General features: G+C 36.2%; 1 protein-coding gene across 3 annotated transcripts in view; it reads right to left on the minus strand.

Moving 5' to 3' along the window:
- The window catches only part of DACH2 (dachshund family transcription factor 2), a 285,031-nt gene that overhangs the window by 42,259 nt on the left and 216,002 nt on the right, over positions 1 to 26,770 (minus strand). For all 3 annotated transcript variants that reach the window (XM_068697510.1, XM_068697509.1, XM_068697512.1), the window contains 4 exons: positions 23,829 to 23,984; positions 20,774 to 20,946; positions 9,434 to 9,569; positions 7,502 to 7,582 (listed from right to left, as the gene is read on the minus strand). In XM_068697510.1, the coding sequence (XP_068553611.1) occupies positions 7,502 to 7,582; positions 9,434 to 9,569; positions 20,774 to 20,946; positions 23,829 to 23,984 (546 nt within the window). The remainder of the gene's footprint in view (positions 1 to 7,501; positions 7,583 to 9,433; positions 9,570 to 20,773; positions 20,947 to 23,828; positions 23,985 to 26,770) is intronic.

Raw genomic sequence — 26,770 nt, forward strand, 5'->3', positions numbered from 1 at the left:
GCACACATACTCCATTTTCTGCTTCAGCTCAGCCAGCCACCAGAGATGCTCCTTCTTCCAACATACCCTACATCAAAGAGGCATTTTCAACCACACCAGAAGAGGCACTCCACTGAACTGTCATTAAAGATCTTACATCCTTCCACTGACAGCCCTCACACAAATAAGACATAGGATATATAAGCAAATTCACACAAGCCAGACCAAGCTATCAAAATATTGCAGTCCACATGATGGCTAAAATAGACAGATTCAAAACTGTACAATGTTTTATAGATCAGAACATCTCAAAATGCAACCAGAAGCAGAATTTTATTTATTAAACTACTTGTATACCCTGTCATATTCTGTAAACTAGAAGAAAAATCTGCTTTGGAAACTACTGTCACTCTGACTACAAAATAGAAGAAGAAAATAAATCAGTTGGTATTTTCTGAGGAACATGCAATGGCCCAGCATGACCAAAAGAGCATGCCTTAGGATTCTCATATTGCAATAGTCACTGCCTTTTTAGCTTAGCACCTATTTGCTTTGAATTTCAAACTTCTAATGGATTTAAAAAAAAAAAAAAAAAAAAGAAGTATAAGTGAGTCTGTGTACTCGCAACCAAACTTATGAGGAAAATTATGTTTAACATATTTATTGATAGGACAAAGTATTACAAACATGTCACAAATTAACAAAATTCCAGTATGACTTAGGAATCCAACTCATAGTTTGAAATATGACTGAGATACTGAGGGGCTGATTTTTAACAGGTATTCAGGCAAAATACAGTTAGAGATAAGAGTAATGTCTCAAACTCCTAGAAGTCTGATCCACCTAGGACAAGCTACAAAGGCTGGCCTAATACTGTGCACAGGTGTGTCAAAGAAGCATTGATGAGATACTTAAAAACACCAACAGCCAATCTCTCTGCTGCCTTTAGTGTGCTAAATTTATTCCCAAGGTGTCTCTGTGAAACTTAACCTGGATCCTATTATATTGATTGCTTATTACGGTGGTGGTCCACTCTTTCAGGTATACTGCTTCATTTCCAAAGTAAAGCAGATAATATGAAAAAAGCTATTAAAAGAAGTCCACCGACGCTATAAAGGCTTGATTTGCTCTCTGACAGCAGGAGCATGTATTGCTGTCATAATCCAGAGTGGTTTTGGCCCTCTCTGTTCTTGACTGAAACAAAGGCTCTGGAGCCAGGACCATGGCTGTGACTGTGTCACTTGGGATTTCAACCAAATAGAACATATCTCTATGGGTAACATAGCAACTCAGTTCACAATCAGTATCCCTTAGAAATTAAACCTATCTTTTATACAGTGCAGTTTCTATGAGTATCTTGAAGCTCATTCTCAGACACAAATATTGCAAATCTGTCACAATAAACAGCAATTTTTGTTATTAATTTAAATTTGTACCAGTTTGTATCACTTCCTTTGGCTTAAATTAAATGCATGAAACATGCCAAAATCTCTCTTTTATTATTATTTTTTTTTATAACAGAAACCTATACTGAAAGCAGCAATTGCTGGCTTCTAAGCAGTTTCCTAGTGAACAAGTGTTTGATCACAGAGGCTTTGTTGTCCTTGCTAGAAATGACATGTTTTTCAGTAACATGTACTGTTTGTGCAAGCCAAAATTTCAAGCGGTGACAGTCTAAGATTGCTTACTGGATGAATTCACACTGAGAAGAAGCTGTTCCTTCCCTACACATACACATGGCTACACACTTGAGCACACAAATGCACAAACACAATTTCTCAGGAGCAGGTTTGGTACCTACGGCAGGGTCAGAGTGGAGGCAGGTGGAAGCTCAGCCTGCATCAGTACATTCCCACAGATCTCAAGGATCTGTGTAACATAAGAAAACCTCTCAGCAATCTTTCAGGATGCGTATTTTTTGTATCTTACTGCTCTTAATGAGGACTGAAGGCAAGCTTATTAAATAACTCATGACGATTAAGAATGTCATCAATTGCAGTTTTCAGGTTAATGACTTTGCATCAGAGGTATTATGAACCAGAGAATTCAAAGGGTCAGTTTTAATGTGAGAATTAACTCTAAGGAAAAGATTACTGGGCCCAATCCAAAAGCTACCAGGTGCCATTCAGCGATTCCACCCCCCCCCTTCCACTTTTATGCCTTTCAAATCTGCTATAGCTCAGTAAGATGGACCTATAGAAAACTCAATTCACAGCATTCAGGGGAAAGTGAAAGTGGCAAACCCTGAAGAGACAACCTGACTTTGGAGAGAAGCAACTTTTAAGACCAAGTTAGACAAGGCCCTGGGCAACCTGATCTAGTGGGTGGTGTCCCTGCCTATGGCAGGGGTGCTGGAACTAGGTGATCTTTAAGGTCCCTTCCAACCCAAGCCATTCTATGATTCTATGCAATACCACGTATCTGTCTCGTTTCATTCTTATTTATCCATTTCATGCCATGAGCCTATAAAAATTGCTAAAAAAAATTTGGTCCAAAGCCTTCTGAGTAAAGAGAATTTCATATTTCAGCATATTTACCTAGGCTCACCATAGTGTTTAGACAGCAATATATTAAAGCCATAGAAATTTAATAAATAAGATATATAAATAAATTATATATCAACGTAAGAAACTGTCTTGGTCCGTATGACAAGATATTACAGATAAAGTAGGTATTTCACTCCAGATGAATGGCATTGTTAAATTGGTTTTGAAAATGAAGTAAATTTATTTACTTACAACAACCACTATAAACTTAATATAAAAGATGTGACCTTGGAATATTTCATTAAAGTCTCTTGCATAACTAATTACACTTGTATTTATAAATGTTTAAGCAATGGTTAAATGCACAGTCATAATGACATGAGTCCATACCCTGTAGAAATTAGAACTCTTTTCTATTCACATACATTGTGAATCTAAGTGTTAAAAAGAGTTTGCCTCAGTTTCATGGTCTGGGGTTTTTTGTTTGTTTGCTTGGATTGATTGACTCGTGAAAGATCACCTCTACTCTTAGGCCACCATTTTGTCAGTTGTCAGTTCACTTGCAGGTTAAGTTTAACAACAACAAAAACTTGTGGAAAAAGCCTTCACACAGAATACAGCACTGTGTTTATTATCCCTTGTTTTTCTCAGAGGACAGAAAATATAAAAATATCTCTGAATTTTCTAGTGAATGTTTGTGCTATGCAAGTCACTTGAGATTTTTGGAAAAAGAAAACTTTGCAGCCTTTAAATCCAAGTATTACCGCATCCACTGCTTGAAACAACTCCTGTGGCTCTAAGTTAATCACACTTAGATATCAAAAGGACCTTGAATTCACTTCTAATTTCAGATGTTTTTCATGTATCTCAAGAGGAGGTTCATGAGAATGATCCTACAGAAAACTGCTTATTTGTCATTATATCTTTACCATGTGAGTACTGGTATGTCAAAGAAACAGCATAGTGAACATTTGAAGTGTTGGCACCTCTCGTAGACTTTCTATAGATGATGCATGTTACAGCTTCGTACTCGTAGTTCCTGTTTTTATTCCTTGCACTCTCCATCTGGATGCTTTCAGATTAATTGTTGGAAAAGTCCTCCCTTTGGAGGACATCCCCCACCACTGTGGGCCTGTTGCTGTTTCAGGTGTTCTGCACCTGCTCTTTCTTCTCCCCTCACATCACGAGTAACCCAGCCCTTTGGCAATGATTAATTTAAACGGCATAAAGTCTCTTTTCTGCCAAAGAGATTCAATAAATATAGTTCTGCTTTCATTACCATAGTCTCTGGCCATCTGAAAATATTTTGTGTAGCTGACAGAAATGATCCAAAATTCCCATTCCCTTGAACTAACAAATGGAAAGGTGGCCTTCAATAGAATGAAAAGGGATAGCTGCCAGATCCAGGTTTGGAGACTACCGTCTACTGTTCACAGGCACTGGGTCCAGAGTTGTGCTCTGAGAATGAAGATGACAGGGCTAAAGGAGGTAGCATCGCCACTGAGCAGCTCTGGGAGATTCAGAGCAAATCACTTTCTCGACAAATCCAGTCCTCATTTCTACTCAAAGAGTACTTGAACTGGTCATTTATGAAAATTTCCCACAAATTTTTACTCTGGTTAAGGTGGGGTGCAGCTCCAGCTCCCCAGACATCCATGTGAAGGCCCCGTTAAAGCATGTCATGGTTCCCTGGGGGCCCTTAGGTCCTGCTTACCCCCTGCTAAACTCACAGCAGAGGGGCAGGGCTGGCATATGCCCGCATCTCACCAGGGTCTTGGCATGCCACTGGCCCAGGAGGTATAACACTCGTGGCAGTATTTACCATTCCTGTCTGGAATAATGACCAGTACTATCAGCTGGGGGAGCTTTTGTTCAAAATACTAGGCTCTGGCCAAACTCTGTTCCCATTGAAGACATCACAATCCCTCCCATTGACTTCACTATGGAAAGAGTTATGCTAGTGTCTTTTATTATTCCATCCTATGAGGAGTTTAAAATATTTTTTGCCATACAGTCACATGGAATAATTGTACCTGCAATTAAATCCCACTGGCAGGTATGGCTAAAGACTTTTCTGGCTTGTTTAGCCTTTCTAATGTAAGATTTCATTTGTGTATTTCCATAATGCTTATGTCTAACAAAATCCTTTCTGATGCAATAAGAGATTTTTTTCCATGCTAAACACTGAAGCAGGAAAATTTAAAATTTTAGTTACTGTGAGCAATTGTGCAGCTAAAATGTTAGTGTTTAAAAACAGAAATAGCAGTTAAGCGCAAGCAGGAAGAACTTGTGTTTAAGTCTCTGTGAACATTTGGGGACTATGTTTTGTGGAGGATTTTCTATCTCTGGTTCCTTTCATTAGCAATTTTAAAATAAAGTACACATTACCTTTCATATGGTTTTCACTCACACCCTGACACGGACGCACAGCCAGAACACTTGTGTACCATACTGGTTAAAGATGTCTGCCCAGAATATAATAGTATAAAATACTTTGTATAAAATGTAAAACGGCTGACCTATAAAGATGTTTGATTTAGTTGTCTTCTAATATTGAGCCTGACTGTACTTCCTAAAAAGATGATGAAAGGATGTGGAGTAATTGAGATTTAATGGCATTGCTCCTTCAACAAGCTTAAACGTATGGTCTGTAACCAGCCTCTGCACTGAGATGGCCATTAAATCTGTAAATTTTGTCCCTTCAACATATGCAAACAGCTCAGTATAATTGGAATAATTTTATATTAACTGTCTTTTTTTTAGAAAAACCATTAAGCTATATGCTCTTTGGCCCTGAATATCGTGGAATTACTTTGATGAGAACAAACTGACACATTTTTGTATGGTGCTGAGATCACTTTCAATGGGTGATGGAAAACAAAACTGTGTGTCCTGAGGCATATCACAGTATTTGCTTACTATAATTACAATAAGTTTTACTGTTTTTCATGCTACACTTTCACATGAGTAGTACTACTGTGAAATGTTAGTTAATTTTCATTTGTTGCTATCTTAATTGTTACAGAGTGCTCTGATATGTGAAGATATAAGAAGGTGTGTAACAAAAACATGCTCAATATACTCCTTCAATAATTTCTTTGTTGTTTGAAAACTTCCAACTTACAGCAAAGCTGGCATTTTATGGCCTGCAGAGCTATAAATCATTTTTAAAATCATGATGATATTACTCAAAGCAGATGTGAAAACATATGTTTGCCATGGTTGTATAAACCGCTTACTTGTCATACTTAATAAATGTTGATACTTTTATTTTAACTACATTCCTTCTTAATAACTTTGAAAATCTTTTCCATGGTAAATATATTTTGCCTTAGTAAAAGTAATGGCAGGTTTTGAAAAACAAAGCTTGTTCTGTATACAAATTATATGGATATTTTCTGCTGAGCAACCCAGCAGACATTATACTCTTCAGTGACTGTCCACATCTGAGTATGAAAATTGTTCAACATATTTGAGGTGCAACAGAGCCCGAAGTGATTATACAGAGAACTATTTGTTCCTACTGTTAGGAACAAAAAATGTATTTTGGACTGATAAAGATCACAGAGGAATAATAACAACTTGTATGGGGTGACAGGCTAAGGATTTTCAGAAGCAGAATACTGACTGTATCTTTCTGGTGCAGTTCATCATTAGAGGGTGCTTGCACCCTGTAAACCAGAGGCTCCTAAAAGAGATGAAATATAGGTCTACCTCACTGCTTAATGTGAACTCAGCTTGAAACTGTTGGATATAAGCTATAGAAGGATATATGCTGTTGGTGCTTTTAAAATTTCAGCATCCGTCCCATGATAATGCAGTCGTAAGATGCCCAATAAGGTGGTCATCCTTTCCATGAATATGCCCAAATAATTTTTTAGAACTCTGGAACCACAGTGCACATGGAGTCTTCAATTTTTTTTTTATTTTTTTTGAGTAGCTCATACAATTGTTTATGGTTATAGTAAATTGCATTTAAGTTCTCTCAGAAAATAAACACAGAGAGTGCAATCATAAGCCTAAGGATTTGAGTTTGTCTGATTTTTTTAGATAATCTAAAATTCCCTCAGCCAAAATAAAAATCACTTTGCATTTTCATTTATGATAAAATGTTCCTATTTTCAGTAGACTTCTAAGTACATTTAGCTTATGTTGTCTCCTCTTTTGGACACTTTCTTCTCTTACTTTTCTTTCCCATCTTTTGCCTTAAAATCTAAATAACTTCCTTGGTATATGCTTTGGAAGCATATTTTCTAGTATTCACTTCACACTTACCTTCAGCTTTCCTTCATTTCTTCAGCTTTATGTCATCTTGTTTTTGCAGACACTCAGTTTGTCTGGTGCTCTCTGTATGTACTGCCAGAATAAACTTTGTCTACTAATACGAATGATTTATTTTTTTTTTGTATTTCTAAGGAAACAAAATGCCTTCTTCCTCCTCTACATGCAGCTGCAGATGCCACATCTCTGTCTGCGACTGTGACACCTCCCCAGGGCTTACCTGCATACACCAACATACTCATTTTCACCAGCACCCAACAATCAGAGCACGGAGAAATGAGCAGAGGAGGCACTTCCCGGCCTACCAAACAAACTCTACAGATCAAGCTTCACCTCCTCCCTTGCTGCCTCTCACTTGTGAGTTGATGTAATATTACGAGACGTGAAAAATGTCTAATATTTCTCTCACCTACGTACCAGCATTAGAGTAGCCTGTACACACATCCACTGGAGGAAAAGAAACAACACTGTGTGACTAATCAAATAGTTGCTAGGGACTTCATAAATAATTGAGTCAAAAGACCAGCAAGGTATTACTCCCATATGGTCTAAACAGAGGGAAGCAAAGATATCATTGTTAACACTTCCTAAGAAGAATGTGATCTAAATTCACCAGATACGTTATTCATTGCAATTAGGCACGTAGTTTTCTTAGATTTATGCTATTACGTCATTGCATATGCAGAATACTAGAGAAAGGAATACAACATGTAAGTGCAATTAAATGCCTGAGACAGAAAACAGTTTAATTTTACCTTTCTCCTTTTGCATTTTTTTTAGGCTTGTCCCGGTTTCTTGATCAATGAGTTCTCCTTCCCTGCTGTTGGTCAACATAGCTAAAAAAATCAGAGTGCACAGCTATATAACACTGTCAGTAAAGAAATGTCAGAAAAGAGGAAAATATTAAATTATACCTTTTTGTCAATAGTTTGATATTTTAACATTTATTTATACTGTATAATTTCTAAAGCAACTGACCATTTTCACTGTCCATAAATCTCCTAATTCAGCAGTTAGAGCCAAATATGTAGCAAAAGCTCAAGTTGATAAAAAAAAAAAAGATACCAGGACGGAACTAAAATTATTACTGTGAGGAATCTGATTTCTTATAAAATGTTCAAATTAACAATTTAGAAAAGTACTTCTCAGAAATAATTGTGGGGAAAAATGCATTTAGTAAAACAAAATATTTAGGTTTTAGCAAGTACCTATAAAGCAGCAAGCTTAATAAATAAATACAGATACAGAGATAGCAGCCCACAGATGAATTGGAAAAAAAAAAAACATACTCTACTCTGTGGTGCTAAAAATTTCCTCACTTAAAATTTTCAAAATCAAAGAGACATTAAGTTTATGATTTCAGGATGCTTATTTTCTTTGTTCTTATTTGATTAAAACATTTACTTTTTGGCAATTACAGAATTTAAAGCCATTCCAGTGAGGAGAATTGTCAAAAAATTGCAAAAATTGTAAGAGTAAAAAAAGCCACATATGTATATGAAGTAGATGTACATATCTCTATAACAATAAGCTTTAGACTTCAATATAGAGAAACTTGTGGTTCAACATAAATAAAATCTAGCTTTCTTTAAAAAAACTTTTTGCACTATTTCTGGAGCTCAGAGGATTGCAGTATGTGCTGCTACTTTTAATATAACAAGTTACAGTAGCTTTCAAAAGCTACATTAAGGTAAAAAAGTTCCTTTTTCATTGTTGCTAAGGAAAGTTACATTTCTTGTCCTGTGTATTTCTAGCCCTATTTTAAATACATGTAAGCTGAGGGAAATCTACTTTCTAGTCCTTGCCCTGAGTATGCGTATGTTAAGGAAAATAGCTCAGTCTCTATTAACTAGATTTTGTGTATTGCCAACTGTGCTATGTAGTGCAATGTTGCTGTATCATGGACCACAGTCAAAATTCCCAAATCCCAGCAAGCAGCTGAGTAGCCATTTGATAGGAGAGAAGACTACAATGACTTCCATGAGCTGCACTGTTTTTGCTGTTTAAATCTAGCTCAGCAATGCCTGCATGGGCAGCAGTCACTGTGAAGACAACAGTGTTGACGTACACTGACATGAAAAGATGTTAATGGACTTGCCCTAGATCCCTCCTGGAAGCACCAAGAATAGGATCCAAACTTCCTCCAATCCAAATTTGCATTTTAAACACAAGATCAATAATGCACAGACTGTGAAAACTGTTGTTGAGAGACCAAAAAAAAAATCAAAAAGCTCTCACCTTCATTGCAATGAGGAAACATCTGGACAAGAGGAGGTTTTTGGAGTGGAAAACTCATTATATAATCTGAGAGTTTTCTGACATACATTCAAATTAAAACATTTCTTGTTCTTTTTCAACTCCAGGTGCTTTCAGAGGCACTTTCTCATGCCAGCATGCAAGATTTAGTCAGTCATACCATAGAAGGGACAGTATCTTCTGTGCATTGATGGATGCAGGCACAGAATGAGTCTGAGGGGCTGGTCTACGCATAGTGATGAACCTAATTAAACAAATTGTAGCAATGAACTTTCTGGCTATTGGGGGGGTAGTGTTTGGTTGGTCCTTTGTTCTTTTAATAAAGCAAGGGCTTTCCTGAGATTCCCAGTAAATAAATATTTGCTTCAAAAACCTGATAAAATTCTTAAGGTCAGTAGTTGTCAAGGGGTGTGAGGCTGCAAAGCACTAACCAATTCTGTCTGGGGTGTTGTCCAGCTGGGAGGGTGAGCTGGACACGCTGCTGCTCTGATGGGAGGAAGCGTGGCTCCCAGGCCGCTGACTGTCTTCTAGAGATGGAGCTGGAGAAGGGCTGTCTTGAATCCTTTCCTTGAAACAGAAATAAGACAAGGTCTGTGCAATTTGATTAATGAGCATCAGTGCAGTTCAATCAGAAAATGAAAGTGGCTGAAATAGCAATAACAAATAGTCTTTCCAAGATAAACAGTGAACAGAATTCACATCAAAAGGGCGGTACAGCCTTTTGTACTCAAAAGCAGTGGAGTCTTCTACATGCAATGCACCCAGGCACAGTTTTTCATCCTTAGTGTCATGACACAGCACTTAACACCTTTTTTTCCTTGATAAATCTTTATTTTCTAACTTTTTCACACATAGGAATATAAAGCATGTTTTTACATGCAGTTTGTAGAAACTAATTTTTATTTACAGATAGTGCATGTAGGCATGTATGAGTTACATTTCAAATAAACAACTCAGATTTGGATTAACTGGCACAAAACACCGTCAAATTTGTAAGCTCACAAGAAAAACTACTTCTGTGCCTGAAACATTGCATCGTCTTCTCAGGGTAGCATGCAGACCAATTTTAAAAGTTATGGTACTGGTAAGACAAATTCACTTTTGGATGGAATGCATCACTTGCTAACAAAAACAAGACTGTGCTTGCAAATTCTTATGTGCGTATTTGCACACAAAATCCTGAGATTAGCTTCTAATTTAAATATACCTAGTACTTTAGGGAAAAGAGAAAAAAGAGGTATGAAATTGTAAAATTTAGCAAAATTAAATTCTTCAGATCTGTGTATCTAAACTTGCAGATTGCCTGGAGATACGGAATTTCCACCAGGAAAAATCTTTAGGTTAGGCAAGCAATAATTCATCTTGTCTTGAGAAATGTGATTGATTATATGATCACTTGAGATCCTTTCCAACCCAGTGATTCCTCATGCATTATTCTTTCTGAATTGATTCAAAATTCTAGTCCCCTTCATTCCTTTTCCCAGGACCAATAAAACAATATGAGAATTTTCTAAAAGGGGCAGATCATGGCCTGAGATGCTCTAGGATTTTAAAATCTCTATGTTTTAAATCGTCTGTTGCAGCTAATGAAGTTCTTAAAGGTATAATTCCACTGGGGAGACACTAACAAGTAGATGTTTAATTTACAGAAGTCCAGAAACTGCATCTTTGCAGTTGCCCTCATCTCGTCATCTATGGCAGTCAGCTGCTCCCTGTAGAAACCTGTGGAAACACAGGACCGAAATATTACTCCTCCCTTTTTTTTTAAAGGGAGATCCTCTGCCTCCACCTCATTAAAAATCACAACTTCAGGGTAATCTGGGGAAGCTGTCTCAAAGGAATCTTGCAAATTTTCTTTCTTTCTAACCTACTCTGAAAGATTTTTCTTTAAGAAGTATGTGTTCTGGCTATTTGGTGGCAATTTTCCATGTGTTTTTGAAAATAAGCTGAACAGCATCCAAATTTTTAGTGCAGTTTTTGCTAGACTATGCTAAATCAATAACACAGCTTTAGGAACAGAACACTAGATTCTAATAGTTTATCCATTATAAATAACCAGCATAATAGCTTCTGCTAATAACCTATCTAAGAAATTCATTAATAACACTTGCAGTAAGATCAACTTTTTAAGAATATCCTGTTACCCATTAAAGCCATCTCTCTAAAACACACCCAACTCATATTTACAGACTCATTTGAGAATGATGCAAAGGGAATATGAGAACAGATCCTCCTAATAGCAAGGGGTTTTATTTGTCTATTCCAATCACACCAGCCAAAATCGTAGCATTGAATGTGTCTTTAATAGGATAGTTATTGTACATTAAATAACAACTGAGCCTCAAAATCATGTAACAGATGTGTATCTATTACATAGCTGTTAATCCTCAATGGATTCTTCAATTATCTGTTATTTAATGAACACACAATAACTAATAAATCTTACAGGAACACTTTTAATTGCAGTATTTTTTAGTGCTAATTAAAAAAGGTTAGTAAGTTTTAAAAAATGAATCTACTATGTTGAGTCAGAAGATCTTGAAGTTTTTAAAAATGAATGATTTTAAATAAATTCTCAAATTCTGGGGAAAAAAAAAAAAGTTTAAGCTACTGATCTTCAAGTGGCCGTTATTATTTTCTTCATCTCAAAAGACTGATTTTAAAGATTGCTGAGATGAGCAGAAGAATAAAAAAGAGTTGCGACTTATTCTGGGGATGGTCGGTTTAGTAAACCACGTTTATAGTGGTTTACTAAACACCAAAAATATTCTTCCATATATATGAATAATAATTTATATACAACTGATGTCATCTACTTCGTCTTGTTTGATGCTGTCCCACACAACTTCCTTGTCTCTATATTGGAGAGACGGATTTTATGGATGTACCACTCCATGGATTAGGAATTGGCTGGATGGTTGCATTCAAAAAGTTTTGCAGGCAACAGCTCTGTGTTCAGGTGGAGACCTGTGACAAGTGGTCAGGAGTCCTCAGGAGTCAGTATTGAGACTGATATTATTTAAGGTCTTTGTTGGTGACATGGACAGTGGTATTGAGTGCAACCTCAGCAAGTTTGCTGACAACACAAAGCTGTGTGGTGCAGTCAACACTCTGGAGGGAAGGAATTGCATCCAGAGGGATCTTGACAGGTTTAAGAGGTGGGCCTGTGCAAACATCATGAAGTTTGGCAAGGCTAAGTGCGAGGTCCTGCATCTGGGTGGGGGCAATCTCAAGCACTAGTACAGGCTGGGTAATGAGTGGATTGAGAGCAGCCCCAAGGAGGACTTGGGGGTGTTGGTGGATGAAAATCTCAGTGTGAGATGGCAACAGGTACTTGAAGCCCAGAAAGCCAGCCATATCCAAGGCTGTCCATCAAAAGAAGTGCAGTCAGTAGGTTGAAGAGGATGATTGTCTGCCTTTACTCTGCTCTTGTGAGATGCTACCTGGAATGCTCTCCTCAGCTCTAGGGCCCTAAGCATAAAAGAACATGTAGCTGTTGGAGTGAGTCCACAGCAGGGTCACAAAAATGACAAGAGGGTTGGATTATCTCTCCTATGATGACACATTGAAAGAATTGGGGTTGTTCAGCCTAGAAAAGAAAAGATTCAGGAGGCCTTACAGCAGCCTTCCTGTACTTAAGAAGGGCCTACAAGAAAGATGGGGAGGGGTGCTTCATCAGGGTGTGTAGCAATAGGTAATGGTTTTAAACTAAGAGGGCAGATTTAGATCAGACATTGGACAGAAAGTCTTTACTATGAGGGTGGTGAGGCCCTGGAGCAGACTGCCCAGAGAAGCTGTGGATACCCCATCCCTGGAAGTGTTTAAGGCCAGGCTGGATGGGGCCTTGGGCAACCCGGTCCAGTGGGAGGTGTCCTGCCCATGGGCAGGGGGGTTGGAAGTGGGTGGTCTTTAAGGTCCTTTCCAACCCAAAAGTACAGTATGTACTGTACTTTATATTTGTGTAAATAATAGCTTTGTGTAAATAATAGGTTACAGCTAACAGGCTACCACTCTGACTGTAAGTTGTCTGGATTTTAGTTTTAACAGTTCTCTTTGGCACTACTTATTCCCTTTTTATCACAAAGAGTACTCAGTATACAATTATATACAATTTTGAAATTATTAATTTTACAGAAGAGTGCATAGTTTAGGTAAACTTCATTGTCTATTGCAACCATGAAAATGAATAGCCAAGGAGAGGACATGCCAACTGTTCTGCAAAAAAAAAAAAAAACAACAAAAAAAACACAACACAACAACTATGAACAAATATGACGATGAATTAACACTTGGATATCACACAAACAGACATATGTGTCACCTTAAATGGGAGTTATTTGAGTAATTCAAAAGCTGATGATTTGGAAAAGCAAAGTATTCAAGCTCCTTCTGGTAACTGTACTTCCCATTGTCTCTTGCTATAAAATAATCTCTTCAAGTAATTTGCCTTCAAACTCAGGGTCTTAGTTTGAAATGTTCAGGCAGAAATAAATGTGTCAAATAATAATGTCATTCTTAATCACACAGTGAATCATTTTCTAAGAGAATTAGTTGATTATGTCATCTAACGTCTTTCTGGTTACAAAAATTTACATATACAGGGAAGATGTACCTTTCCCTATAGATAACAAAGGAGCTGGAATTTTCCCTATATTTTATGTACCACAAATAATGATAGAGTACTGTCATGTAAGACTGCATGTGGATAGAGAAACTGTCTATTTCTAAATGTTTGTGTGGAAATGTAATGCAGAATTTCCTCTACTATAATGAATAACACCATGAACAGATTCTTTTTTTTGCAAGTAAACAGATCCATTTTTCAGTCCTGTAATCAGTATGCATCTATTTAGCTACTTAACAGCAATGTGCTCTGGTTCATTAGGTAGCTACTGTTGTGTCTCAGCCTAGTTAAAATTTCACAGCAAGTTAATCTATTTTATTACAAATGAGAACACAAGTGATAATGTCCTCACCATTTTCCAAACACAGGGTTAACAGTATTTGTAACAAATCAATGAGGGCATTTAAATAGGAAAATTGCAAATCTAAAACCTTAACATTTTTTACACATTGATGGCTTCATTTTATTTGTCATTTATATATTTTACAACCTTGTTACTTTTCATATATTTTATTTTTTTCTTCTTGAAATAGCTCAGTTCCCACTGGCACACTGCAGTGCAGCTTGGTTCTGCAGTAAGTACACTTACAGTAATAGAGAAATATTTCTAAATAAAGTAATATTTTCTCCATTTGAATTTCTTCATATTTTATAAATCTGCAAGATTCATAATCCATGTTACAATGTAATGAATTATATATATATAATTTACAGATTGTGAGAATTTTATGAAAAATGAAAACATTTCTCAAGATCTCACCTATTTATCTAACTATAGTACCTACTTCATCTTATCTTTTCTCTTCCCTTTACAGAGCTGTACCATAAATTCTCAAAAAAGACTTTTGCAGTATTTAATCCTTTTGAAGGGTAATATATTTCTGTCTTACTAAAGAATGGTGTCTTGCTTTAGCTTAGAAAATGTAGCTACAAAGCCTGACATTGTTAATTTTAGTTGTGATTTAGGTTAACAGCACTGAAGTCATCCACTCATCCAATTTCTAGATATATCCTTGATTTCACCTCAATATTCCTCTACTAACCCCTGTGCGGTAGTATTCCACACAAATAATACGAAACACTACATAACAGTTTTATCCACAGTAGTTTTGTTAGAAATATATATGAACAGCTTACCTATTTTTGACATAATCATCTTAACCTTAATTCCTTACCTCTGATTTTTTTATAGTATTGATCTTCATTTTGTGTCAAGAAATTACAGGAATGATGCTACTAGATTTTCCTTTATTTTTCTTTATTCTTAGTGCTAATGTAGCTGTAATTACTGTTCCAAATGTTAATCTATTAATGAGTTCCTAGAGGATTTAATGGCATTTCACTGCTGACAAGCAGGTTTTCGAAGTTTATCTGAGTCCTCGATATTTTATTCAGACATTTATCTTGATATTTCATATTTAATTGAGGTTCTTCTGCAGTGGCAGGAGAGCTGGAATTCAGATCTCACTAATGAAACTGAGAGGAAGGAAAAATGGGGACTCTACTGTATTTAGGTCTAGATTAGAGTTTTCAACTCTCGTAACAAAAAATCATACCTGATCATCATGCTGGTAGAATAAGTTTTCTGACATTAATTTGCTCACTAGTTCCCCACTGGAAAATGCATTGTGTCACACCTGATCTTACAGCGCTTGCCAAATCACCACTGAGATTCTCAAAATGGACCACATTGTTGAGCTGAATACACAAGATGACTAAAAAATCAAGAAACCAGAGTGTCCCATTTCTCTGAAGAGGTCCATACTGTGGAACCAAAAGCAGTCAGCCAGCAGACTGACTGAAGATGTCAGAACCCCTATCCAAAACTACCATGACTTTGTGTCCGTAAAGTACCACTGCTCATATCTATGTGGCTGAAGTCTATTACTAATAAGAAAGAAGAAAAAGAAAGAAAGTAATTTTGGTTAGCAAAGAACTGAATTGCTGCCTTTTATTTTTAGGTAATACTAAATATTTCTTTCCATTTGACCTTAGTTAAAACTAATTGAATTCTAATATCAAATACAATTTTAATAGTGTTCTAAAGTTTTCTGTCCCTAACTAATGCATTAGGCTGAAAAACAGCACATAATTGATATTTAGGCTTTTCAAAGAAACAGAATAATCTTGACACAGTAAGCAAGAGCTATGTTAAATCTGAGTTGTTGGACAGATTAAATATGATAGACCACGAGAAATATGACGGTAGAGTTACTGTTTCTGTACATGAGAACAGTAGTTAGGTATATATTCTGAGTTATCACACTCTGGAAATAGGCACATGCAGAGTATGGTCAACTTGTTGGTCTTCTGAGCTAGTTATATCACCTCCAACTGCTGTAAGAATTGGAGAAGAACAACGGAAACAGCTGGTCTAAAAACTAAGATAGGATATGTATGTCTGAAAGCCAGCTGGATCCCATTCATCTTTTTCAGGGTATCGGGAAGTCATTCACTTTAAAATATATACTCTGCCATTTGAAATGCTTTTTTTTTTTCACTGTGTACATATAGTTTCTTCAGTCGTAGTCAACTGGCATTTGTTTTCCCACCAAATTTAAGAAATCGTAAAAGCTCTTCTGTTTACTGATTTTTAATACCAGATGTTCACTTGCTAATTCCATTACCTTGTGACTACTTCCTATAATTCATTAATTGCCAGCTGCTCAGCCAAACAGAAAACCACAGCTAATCAGATGGTATTGGTAAACAGCCAAACAAGAGCTTCCTTCTTCACCATTTCTTAAATTAGCAATCACTGAGAAAGCTATGGCAACCTTCACTGGTATATTAAGATTTTACCTTCCCATTTTACCCCAAATCTTAAAATATAATACTGACTAAAATTGGACAGACCCTTTCAGTGGAAACTTCCTACTTGAACCCCTCCCATGAATTGTTTCATCCAGCGCTGCTACCGAAGGAAATAAAAGTACTCCCAGGACTAATGATGGTAATGCTCTATAGAATCTATGTTACAGCTATATTAGTTATTAAGTACAAATGCAAATGTTTAAGCCAATACTAAAAGGATCTGAGCCAGAACTAAAAGCTGGTATGTGCTTGGTGTAACAATATTTCCTTGTGAGCTTTGCAAAAAAGAGATATACTTGGTTTTTACTGTTTTTCTTTTTCTTTTTTTTTTTTTCCTCTTGCAAGTTTAAAATAAGTATTCACTGATTATTCTTTAAACTAGCAACTAGTGTTAACAAGCATCACAGGGAGAGGAAAATGCCTCCCTTCATAGCAGGGGAGACGAAAAGGCTATTTAATGCAATTTGTAGGGACCCAAACATCTCCCAACATAGTAGTTTCTATATCAGTGAATAAAAAGATACAAACACACCATTCTTTGTTACAGATAGTCATAAAAATTAGCCTTATAAGAAATAAGCAAACTATGCTGTCTCACACATCGCTCCCCTAATGTATTCTAGTACCCAGTTCAGCAATACGCTGCCAACAATGAACACATGCTATGAAACGGGACAGAATAAATCTAATAGAGAAAAGTATCATAAATTTTACAGAAAGTTTTGTTTTATAAATCTTGTAATATTCTGTAAACATTTCAGAATGAATTGAATGCACAGAGATATGAAATTAAATATGTTATAAATTCTGTAACTAGAAATGCTTTTATACTGAGAAGGATTGTTTCAGAGTATTCTGAGATGGCCACATTTTTCAGGCTGTCAGGTAAATTTTATGAATGCGAGTTGTATAGCACATAGAAAATAGCACCTCTCAGCAATAATTACACAGCCCATCTGTATTGTCTTTAGGGAATTTAAAATCATGTCATATACATCCTTTACAAATGCTTTAAGAGTCCCACAAAATCAGGAGAAGAACAGAACACAAAGAAAAGGAGATCCAAAAATCTCTACTGCATGTGTAGATCACATGATAGAAATAATGCTTTGTTCTGCTTATCAGTAGACCAAAGAATTCAGATGGAAATTGTGTAGGGTTGACGTGAAATAAAAGATTTCAGTTCCTGGGCAAAACAAAACATTGCATTTCACCCCAAATGTCTATTTTTTTATGGGAAGTTGATTCATTTATAAAGTATATGCAGGTGAAATTCTAAAAGAAATGATTTCAGAGTAAAAAAACGCTTTGAGGTTTTTTGAAACAAAGCATTTAAATTATATTTTAACTTTTTCTTTGGGTTTTCCAAATGCATTCAAAAAATGCATTCAAAAAATTTATTCCTAATTGGGACCTGGCTAACATCAAAAAGAGTAAGGTTTCTTCTTTTCCAATTTCTGCCTCAAGTCCCAGACACAGCAAGAGGAGGCCAGCATGTCTCCAAGCAGTGACTAATTATTTCAAGACAAGTCAAATCCATACCATGCTTCCACTTCAAGACTAATACTCTTCTTCCCCAGGTTTTCTCCTTGCCAATCTCCTGCCCCTCACTTTCCCCCACAGACACCCCAAACCTACCAGTTAGCAAGTTAGCTCTTGCTCAGTGCAGGTCTATCCAGCATCTTCCTCTCCTTGCCCACCACTTTATGGTTAAAACTGTGTCAGCTAGCATGTTTTTTAGTCATATATGCCCCTTCTGACTTTATCTGTATAAATAAAGACTTCAGGCTCCTGATATCATATACAGACTGAGGGTATCCCTAGCTCAAGGCCTCATTCCACTATGGGCAGAGAGTGGTCGTGTGATCTGATTATGAAATTCCAAAGTGCTGTCAGCGAAAAGAAGAGCTATTCTCATTCTTGCTGGGACAGCTCTTTGTTTATTTGCCATCCACGTATGTGCTGTAAGGTCTCAACTCCTTTGGACCCAATTTAATTTAAATGACCTGTTAAGACTCAGACATGCTTTCAGAACTCTATTCAATTTGTGTTCTCAGCACACATCATGATCCTTAATGACAAACTGTATGCTGCAAATGCATATTAATAGTCATATTCATTTGTTGCATAATTATTTTAGTTTATATCATTTAAATATTACATAAGTATTATATTGTGTTCAATACAGGTGTACCGTAAGATAAAATTCTAAACATTATGTAGTTATAGCTCTGTGGAGTTGAGTTTTTCTATAAACTTCAGTTAAAAATTTTGTATGGCCCATCCAAACTTCAGTTCTGAGGACCTGAAAATACCACCACTGAGTAGATTTTTCTGACTTTCGGGACCAACACTTTTGGATGACAATAAACTACTACATTTACTCACCTTTTTTTTCTTTTTTTTTTTTTTTTTTTTTTTTTAGCCTACACAATGAATTAAGTATACTTCTGCTAAATTCCAACCCAGACTGCTTATCTGCTGGCTGGCAAACCACTTTATACCTAGTCTAGTAACTGGATTGCAGGCTTTATTCAGCTCAAGAACAACTCTGGGGAAGAGGGGAAAAAAAAAAAAGGAAAAAAAAAAGGCAAAAGGTGGTGGTAAAGTCATTGATGCTGTATTCCCCCCCTCATCTCCTTACCCCATGCTACACCCTTATTTATGCAGATTCTTCAGAACTATTTGAGCTAAGTTTGAAACGGAGCAAGCACTTTCAGCTGAGCAGTAAATCCCTGAAAGCCTGGATTTATAACAGGGGCACTGTCAGAACCATTGCAATAGCACTGCTAGCGGGTGCTGCAATAATCACATCAGATCATATTATAGATGGCTAAGAAGGTTTTGTGAGCCTGGCCGTTGTGCCTGCCTAATTTATAGTGTTCCTGTCAGGAGGAAATCAAGTTTCATAGTTATGACATTTCTTTCTAGAGCACTAAATGTTAACTTTGCTGATCACGCATATTTTGGTAGAACAGCTTATTTCTAAATGGCAAATGTGATATAAAAAGCATAATGACTTCATTCAAAACCTTTATAGAGCAGCTGATTCTCACACCTATAGAAAACAGACTAAGTGGTATTTTAGTCATCAGAGTATATATAGAAATAGATACACACTCAGTATATTCAATTCATTTTTCCCATTTTAAGTAACGTCATGTTGCCATAATCGCAGTCTATCCAAAACTAGTTATTTTTTGTACTTCTAATATGAACTTAAATAATGTTGTCATATAATAAAAATCATATCACTGATGGATAACAACCACAGAAACCCTTTTACATGTTTCATTTTGTACAAGGATTTCATCTTAATTGATAGTCATTCAGAGCTCGACAATTGTACGTAAGGAAAAGAAAGGACAAAGGGAGCCTCATACTGTCTGTAATAAAATTCATCTACAGTCTCAGCACTCAGAACAAATGAGAGAAAGATGCAGCATCACTTGACAGATGAGAGTAACACCACAATGGATGCATGCGTTACCTCTATCATATTAGCTACTGGTGTATTTTCCTCTACATCATGTAGAGGAAACAATTCCCTTTAGAGTGCTGGTGAGACCTACTGTTGGCTGTGGACATATTGCATATCCCCTAGTGCAGGTGTTGGGGAAAAATCACTGCAAATGAGTAACATCAGCAAAGACCTGCTAAAGAGCCTCCTTAAAATCTAACTGCTTGTAAGAACTGTAGTGTATATTAGGACAAACTAGTATTGTTTACAAATACGTATCTAATCTTCATTTTGACATACTGGTAGCATTTAAATTATAATCAAAGCTTATGCAGTCTACTTGCTGCTATAAATGTTTTACTGCCACATTTAAGTTACCGTTTCCTCAAGAGGTCTCCTGAACACTTAAAGTAAAGGTTACTAAGTGAAACAAATGGAACCTCAATTAATTTCTAACAATTTGATGACTTGCATTAACTACTTGGCAGCTGGACATGAGAAACACCATGTTTCCCCCACCTAGTCAAAAACTATGCAGACACACTTATGATAAGGAGAAGTTAGATCTAAATAGATCTAAAAGTTAGATCTAGAAGTTAAATCTACATAGATCTAAACTAGACTAGATCTAATCTAACACTAGTGAGTGCTAATATCTGTTTTTAATTATATTACAGATTTGTAGATAAAGCAGAGCATCTTATTTCTTTAACTTCTTGCCTGTACTTTCCTCAAACAGAAGCACTATCAAGAACAGCAGACCAAGTGTGCCATATGCAATATAAACTCACTACCTGTTAGTTATTTTCTTTAAAAAGTTGCTACAAATGTTTTTGCTAGGAACAAAAACCTAGTCTCATAGATGACTCTTACCTTTATAACAGATGCCCCTGCCCTGGAAAGAGGACTGTGCATTTGGGCTGCTGCAGCCATATTAGCTATTGTATTGAGGTGGTTCATCTGATTCATTGCCATTGCAACCGAAGCAGGAGGTAGGCTGACGGGTAGCAGAGGGTGGGGCATCATCATAAACGGCAGGTCTATCCCTAAAAGAGAGCAAGGGCATGTTATGTGTGTCAGTCCCTCATTTTATAATCCCACCCGTTATTTTTTGATGTCTATATTGTACAGGATATTGCCTAGTCAAAACTCTTTACTATTATGTGTTAATAATTTTGAAGTTATATAGTGAATAAGTCTCTTTGCATTCCAGAAAAAGCTGAATAGTTTGTACTAGCGACAGAAGCATACACCTGCAAAGTAGCACAGTATTAGCAAAATTAATATTCAACAATGCACAAGTTCAGTGATGTCTTTATTGATAGCAATAAAACAAAAAACACAAAACATGTAGATATTTGCATGTTTTCCCAGTATAACAGAAGAATATTCATTAATGATTTTATCTGACAATATACTCTACAAAGTCCTCAAGTTCTCTTACTATTATTAGTTTACCTACACAGCAATCTGATACTTCTATATGAGGACTATTGCTTGACTATAGGAAACTGTGGATTGGACTATACAACACTACTGTACTACCATACAAGTCTGTCAACTCGAATATGGAATGAGAGCTCAAAATTTGAGATAAAAAAATGGTGCAAGTGTTTTTCATTTCCAAGACAGTCACTTTAAATTTTCACCTACTAAGGACATAAAACAACTCAAGAAAGTGTGAAATGTGTTTGCAAGCATTTGCAGACCTTGACATTGCTAGAAAGGTGATGTTACCTCTCAAAAGAACTGTATTTTTGTATCTCATTACCAGCTATTCCAGCATGCATATTACTTGTATTTAGTAATGGCTACAATACAACACACCAATCCACTGAAAAACTTTCCGGTACTTTTGCATTTAAGAGTTCTTCAGAGGGACCACTTGGAGATCTCCACCTTTGGGCATCAAAAATTCTTTTTCCAGAAAAAATAGGACACATGCTGCTACACAGAATGTCTTATAATTTTTCTAACTGAAACTTTGATTAGAGATTCTCACAAAAAAAAAAACAAAAAAAAAAAACAAAAAAAAACCTTCAGGTACATGAAGTAATTAAAATTCATGTAGCCAGTTATAACCATGTGCTATTCACATTATCTATTTCTAAAAGATTTTAACTTTTCCCTCTATCTTCATGAGTTAAATCAGAGGGCTAGTCACCATTTTGCTGTATGACAGAACACACAGTAAAACTATCATTGACTGATACAGCTTGTTATTTCAGTGTAATTTGACTATAGCAATAAAAAGACACCACTGTGACTACCACAAAAGCCAGAATTGTTTATACTCTGAGTTCCCACACTATCTCTGTTTAGCTTGAGCAAATCATGATCAACTATGATGTCTTATGATTCACTGTGTTTTGTTTATAAGATGATCCATGCCAATATTAATTACGACACGTAATAAGCCATGCCCACATATATCTCCTTTCACTTTAAACCATACTGACAATCCCCTTTGCTGCTTACATCCATAAGCCTTTGTTCCCCTGCATATCTCCCTTAACAGCCCAATAATCTCTCCTCATACTCTATAGAGTTCCAAAACTCCCAGACACCATCTGGCCACATTGAGTTGTATGTCTACTTAAAGTCCAATTGACATGCAAACTAAATGCAAACTACAAACAGAATTTAACAGCACATCACCAGTTTTAAGACACAATCCGTCAAACATTTCAGGACTATGAAGAAAATATATCTTACACTTGCAAATCATTGGACATAATGTCTGACATTCAATAAACCCTTTAATAGCCTATAGACATTTGACTACTACAATATCTATTGGAAAATAACTTGAAAGTTTTCTTTAACAGCAAAGAACACAATATCCCTCATGCAAAACATGTACAGATACTGAATTATGCAAGAATATAAAATGAAAGAATAAACCATGGTGAATATGAGTCCTATAACCTGGTGATTCTTAATTACTGACACTTAACCAGATGCCCATAATGCTCAGGCTCCTACCTTCCCATGAACTAAGTAAACATATATTGTAGAAGCCATTTAAATAGTCTGGATTTCTTCAAGTCTGTGGCACTATATAGGTAGCAAGGAAGCATCTGATTCTAAAATTTCATAAAAAGCCAGAAATGCCATTCAACCATTAATATTAACAGGGAAAATCAACTTTCAAAACTTTGAGGATGAAGAATTTAAACTAATAATGAGGATTCATAAATAATATTTTAATTCATCCATCATCATCTTTCAGAATTACTCTCAGATTACTCCTTATTACTTTTTTAAATATATTTTTGTTGCTTTCTGACCATTTCTTTGAATAACTTGCTAGTACCTCCCCTTTGGGTATAAAGGAGGAGGGAAACTCCAAGCTTCCCACCTATCCCCTTCCTAGAGGAAGGAAAAGAGATGGATTTGAAATGAAGTTTAAGTTCCAAATCTAAACTTTAACTGTGTCATTTTGTTCCAGTTGCTTTGGATAGCTGCATTAAAGAGATGACCTTGCCCATACCTGGCAGGTACAAGGCATGACAAGGCAGAAGAACTGCTTCTACTCACTTTTACCTAGCCATTTTCACCTATGCTTTGCTCTCTTACATTTATTCAGTGGTCAGCATTTTCAACTGGAAGAGAATTCACTCATAGCTAAAATTTTAAGCAATGGTATGATTTTTTTCCCCTTTAGCTCAGGCCATGGCACTGCTGACTGGGACTGACAGTCCTTAACACAGCAATGGATAGCTATTCAAGGCTGTATCCCAGCGGCAGCTTGGCCATGATACACAAGTGCAGTACTCAGTGGAAGGACTGGCCCCTTGTGTACCACGTACTTCGATCATCCATCCCTCAACTTCCAGAAGGATGGAAAGAAGTACAAGCATGGCCTTCAAGCAGAGCTCTGTGTACTTTTTTTTTTTTTTTTCCCCATAAGGGCAAGGATACATACTGTTGGTAAGCAGGTGATTCTGCTGGAGAGGACTGAGTGGGTGTGCACTTCCAAGGCTCGACTGTCCCGACAGTGTGGGATGACCAATGCTGTGCTGTGATCCTGTTGTAATGGGAGACTGAAGCTTGTCTTTATCCCAGGAGGATTCACTCCCACCTGCAAAACAGGGTGCAAAGGGACCGTAAGTGGCATACGCTTTTCTTAAAAAGACATTTTTCTTGGTTAGCAACAAACTAATACTCTTTAGCAGAGCTATGCACCGCTAGCACACGCACAGCACACACACACACAAAGAGAAAAATTAAGAAATATGTATCAGACAAAAGTTATGTTTAGAAACTTTCAGCATCACCTACCTTCATAACAATAGTCTCTGCAAACAGAAAAAGCTAAATGAATATCTGTTTGGTCTGAAGCTACTGTGTTCTGGAACAATTGTACAGATTGCAGTTTTCTTTAGCATTACATTTATACACATGAATAACAGGTTCCTTTTAAACAGCAGGTAAGGAGATTATGAGAGTGAATTCTGAAATACAAACCTGGTCCACAAAACAAATCACCTTCAAACTTAGGCCAAACATTTCTAAGTAAAAAGCTATTTTATGTACAATCCTTTCTCAGGTATATCCCATGTTTTTAATTAGATTATTGATTGTTATGAAAATATGTAACTGCAGTATTGACTTTGTTTTGATTTTACGAAGAAGAATTTCAATTAGAATAAGTGATAGATTACTATGATTAAAGCAAACAGAGGCAGCAAGCAAAAAACATTTTAACTGAAGATGAAAGTAACAGAAAAATTCCACATTTTTATGACAACACTTAACTAATAAACATGATTAACACTGCTAAATGCAAAAGTTTGAAAGATCAATGATTGAGAAAAAAGGAAATCACTTCATCATTTTAGCACTATGTCCAAGTATGAATTACTTCCCATAAAAGATCTGTAATTTGTAAAATGATGAGTAATAATTGACAAAGAAAGATACAGTAAATTATGCCATGTGATATAATATAACATGGCATAGTGTGGTAATTAGAAGCACTACTGCAGTTAAGACCCTGTCAGCATTTTTGCTATTTAATACACAATATAGCAGCTCTTTAAATAACATTTGACTGATATCCAGTATAGAAGCTGTTCATTCTGACTTGTGATCCAGAGGTATTTTTTTTTGGTAAAGTATTTCTCAAGTTAAACCTGAAAGAAAATATTATATATATATATACATATATATATAATATTTTTATTATATATATACGTATATATATAAGTATATATATATGTATATACACACACATATATATACATATATATATATATACACATATACACACACATATATAGGAGGAAATGATTAGTATTTGATTTTGCCAAATATTTTTTTTTTCCACATGCTTTTTGGAAAATTTAACATTTATACTGTGTTCTTCCTCAAAAAACACACACAGCATGTACCATGACATAATTTTTTTTTCTTATAAACTGATTTTTTACATGTCACTTCACATATCAGGGCAGCGGCCACGAAAACTGCGCACAAGACAGTTTGCTAGAGATTTCTGAATGAAGAGAAAAAATTGCACTCTTCATCTAAAAGTTTCCCTTATCCCATTTCTTTTCCCAACACTTCCAGTTCCAGGCATAGATGGTCAAAACTGTTGGCTCATTTACTTATTTCTGGAGGAATTTCTCTCGTCTTTCCAAAGCCTTGTGTTTCTGTCCGCCTGAAGCTGTAGTCCACGTGCTTCTGTGGACCTGAAGCTGTAGTATCAGAGCGCTACCAGACTTCTGGCCTCAGCTGTATGTTCCATGTTCCTAAGTGCAATTATTCCTATTTTACAGACAGAGAATTGCACTGGGGAATGCGAAGAAAAGTGACTTGCTTAAGGAAATAGAGGAAGTCTGCACTGGAACAGGAAACTGAATTTAAGTCCTGTCACACAGTCCAAATCACCAGACAAGTCTTACCAATGGAGACAATAATAACTTTTCTTCCCGCAAATTTCACTCATAAATCTGCTTCAGTGCCAGCAACACAAGAATAAATTGTAATACACTTACATCTACAGACCATTCCTGTATTCTTGTTCTGTATCACTTTTCCTTAGAGAAAAAAAGAAAAATATTGCTGAGAGTATGATGTACCTAAGTGCATCTCAAATGAAACGTACTCTATAGTGTGCAATACACCACAGAGGTAACAGCAATAACAGCTCCACCACTTAATCAGAGCTCCATTATACTATGCAGTAGCAAGTCACTTAAAATGAAAGTACGAAGTAGAACTACCTCTTACCTAGAACTGTTCAATAGTGAAGTGTTTTATATGGTCAATATGATTAATTATCTCCTACTTATGAGTGGGCAAGTTGAGGTGCACAACTGCAAAGCAACTTCTTCCAGGTCACCCTGTAGATTAATGCTGAAACTGGACGAGAAGTCAAATCTCATGCGCACTGCTCTTGCTCTCTGCCCTATAGGGGCTTTCAACTCAACTTACCCACAGCTAAAGATTTTTACCCTTTGTGTAGCTAAAGATAACAGTTTTAAAAGAAAACTTGCATCCTTCCCTGCAGTACCTACTCTCATATAGTAAGAAAAAGTTATACATAAGAGTAACAAATTTATGGAAGACAGAAAAGTTTGTGTTGTTTTTATTTTTTTTTCCTATCATTATATTCAAAAGGTTTGGTCTTTCACAAAATTTTTACTGGGAAAAATAATAATTTATTTGTCCATACTACGCTAGTGAAGGTTCTCATTCTCTAATATAGCAAATAAGGAGCCTGAAGTTAAGAAATGACTCATACTACTGTATATAGAAAGATGGACTTCAAGGAGTTTCTTTTAGATGTATCTGAAGAAAGAGAGGAAAAATACACGAAAAAGAAAGCAAACATACAACACAGTAAGGAAAAACAGAAACAAA

The sequence above is a fragment of the Anas acuta genome, chromosome 13 (genome assembly GCF_963932015.1).
Source record: "Anas acuta chromosome 13, bAnaAcu1.1, whole genome shotgun sequence".
Classification (NCBI taxonomy): domain Eukaryota; kingdom Metazoa; phylum Chordata; class Aves; order Anseriformes; family Anatidae; genus Anas; species Anas acuta.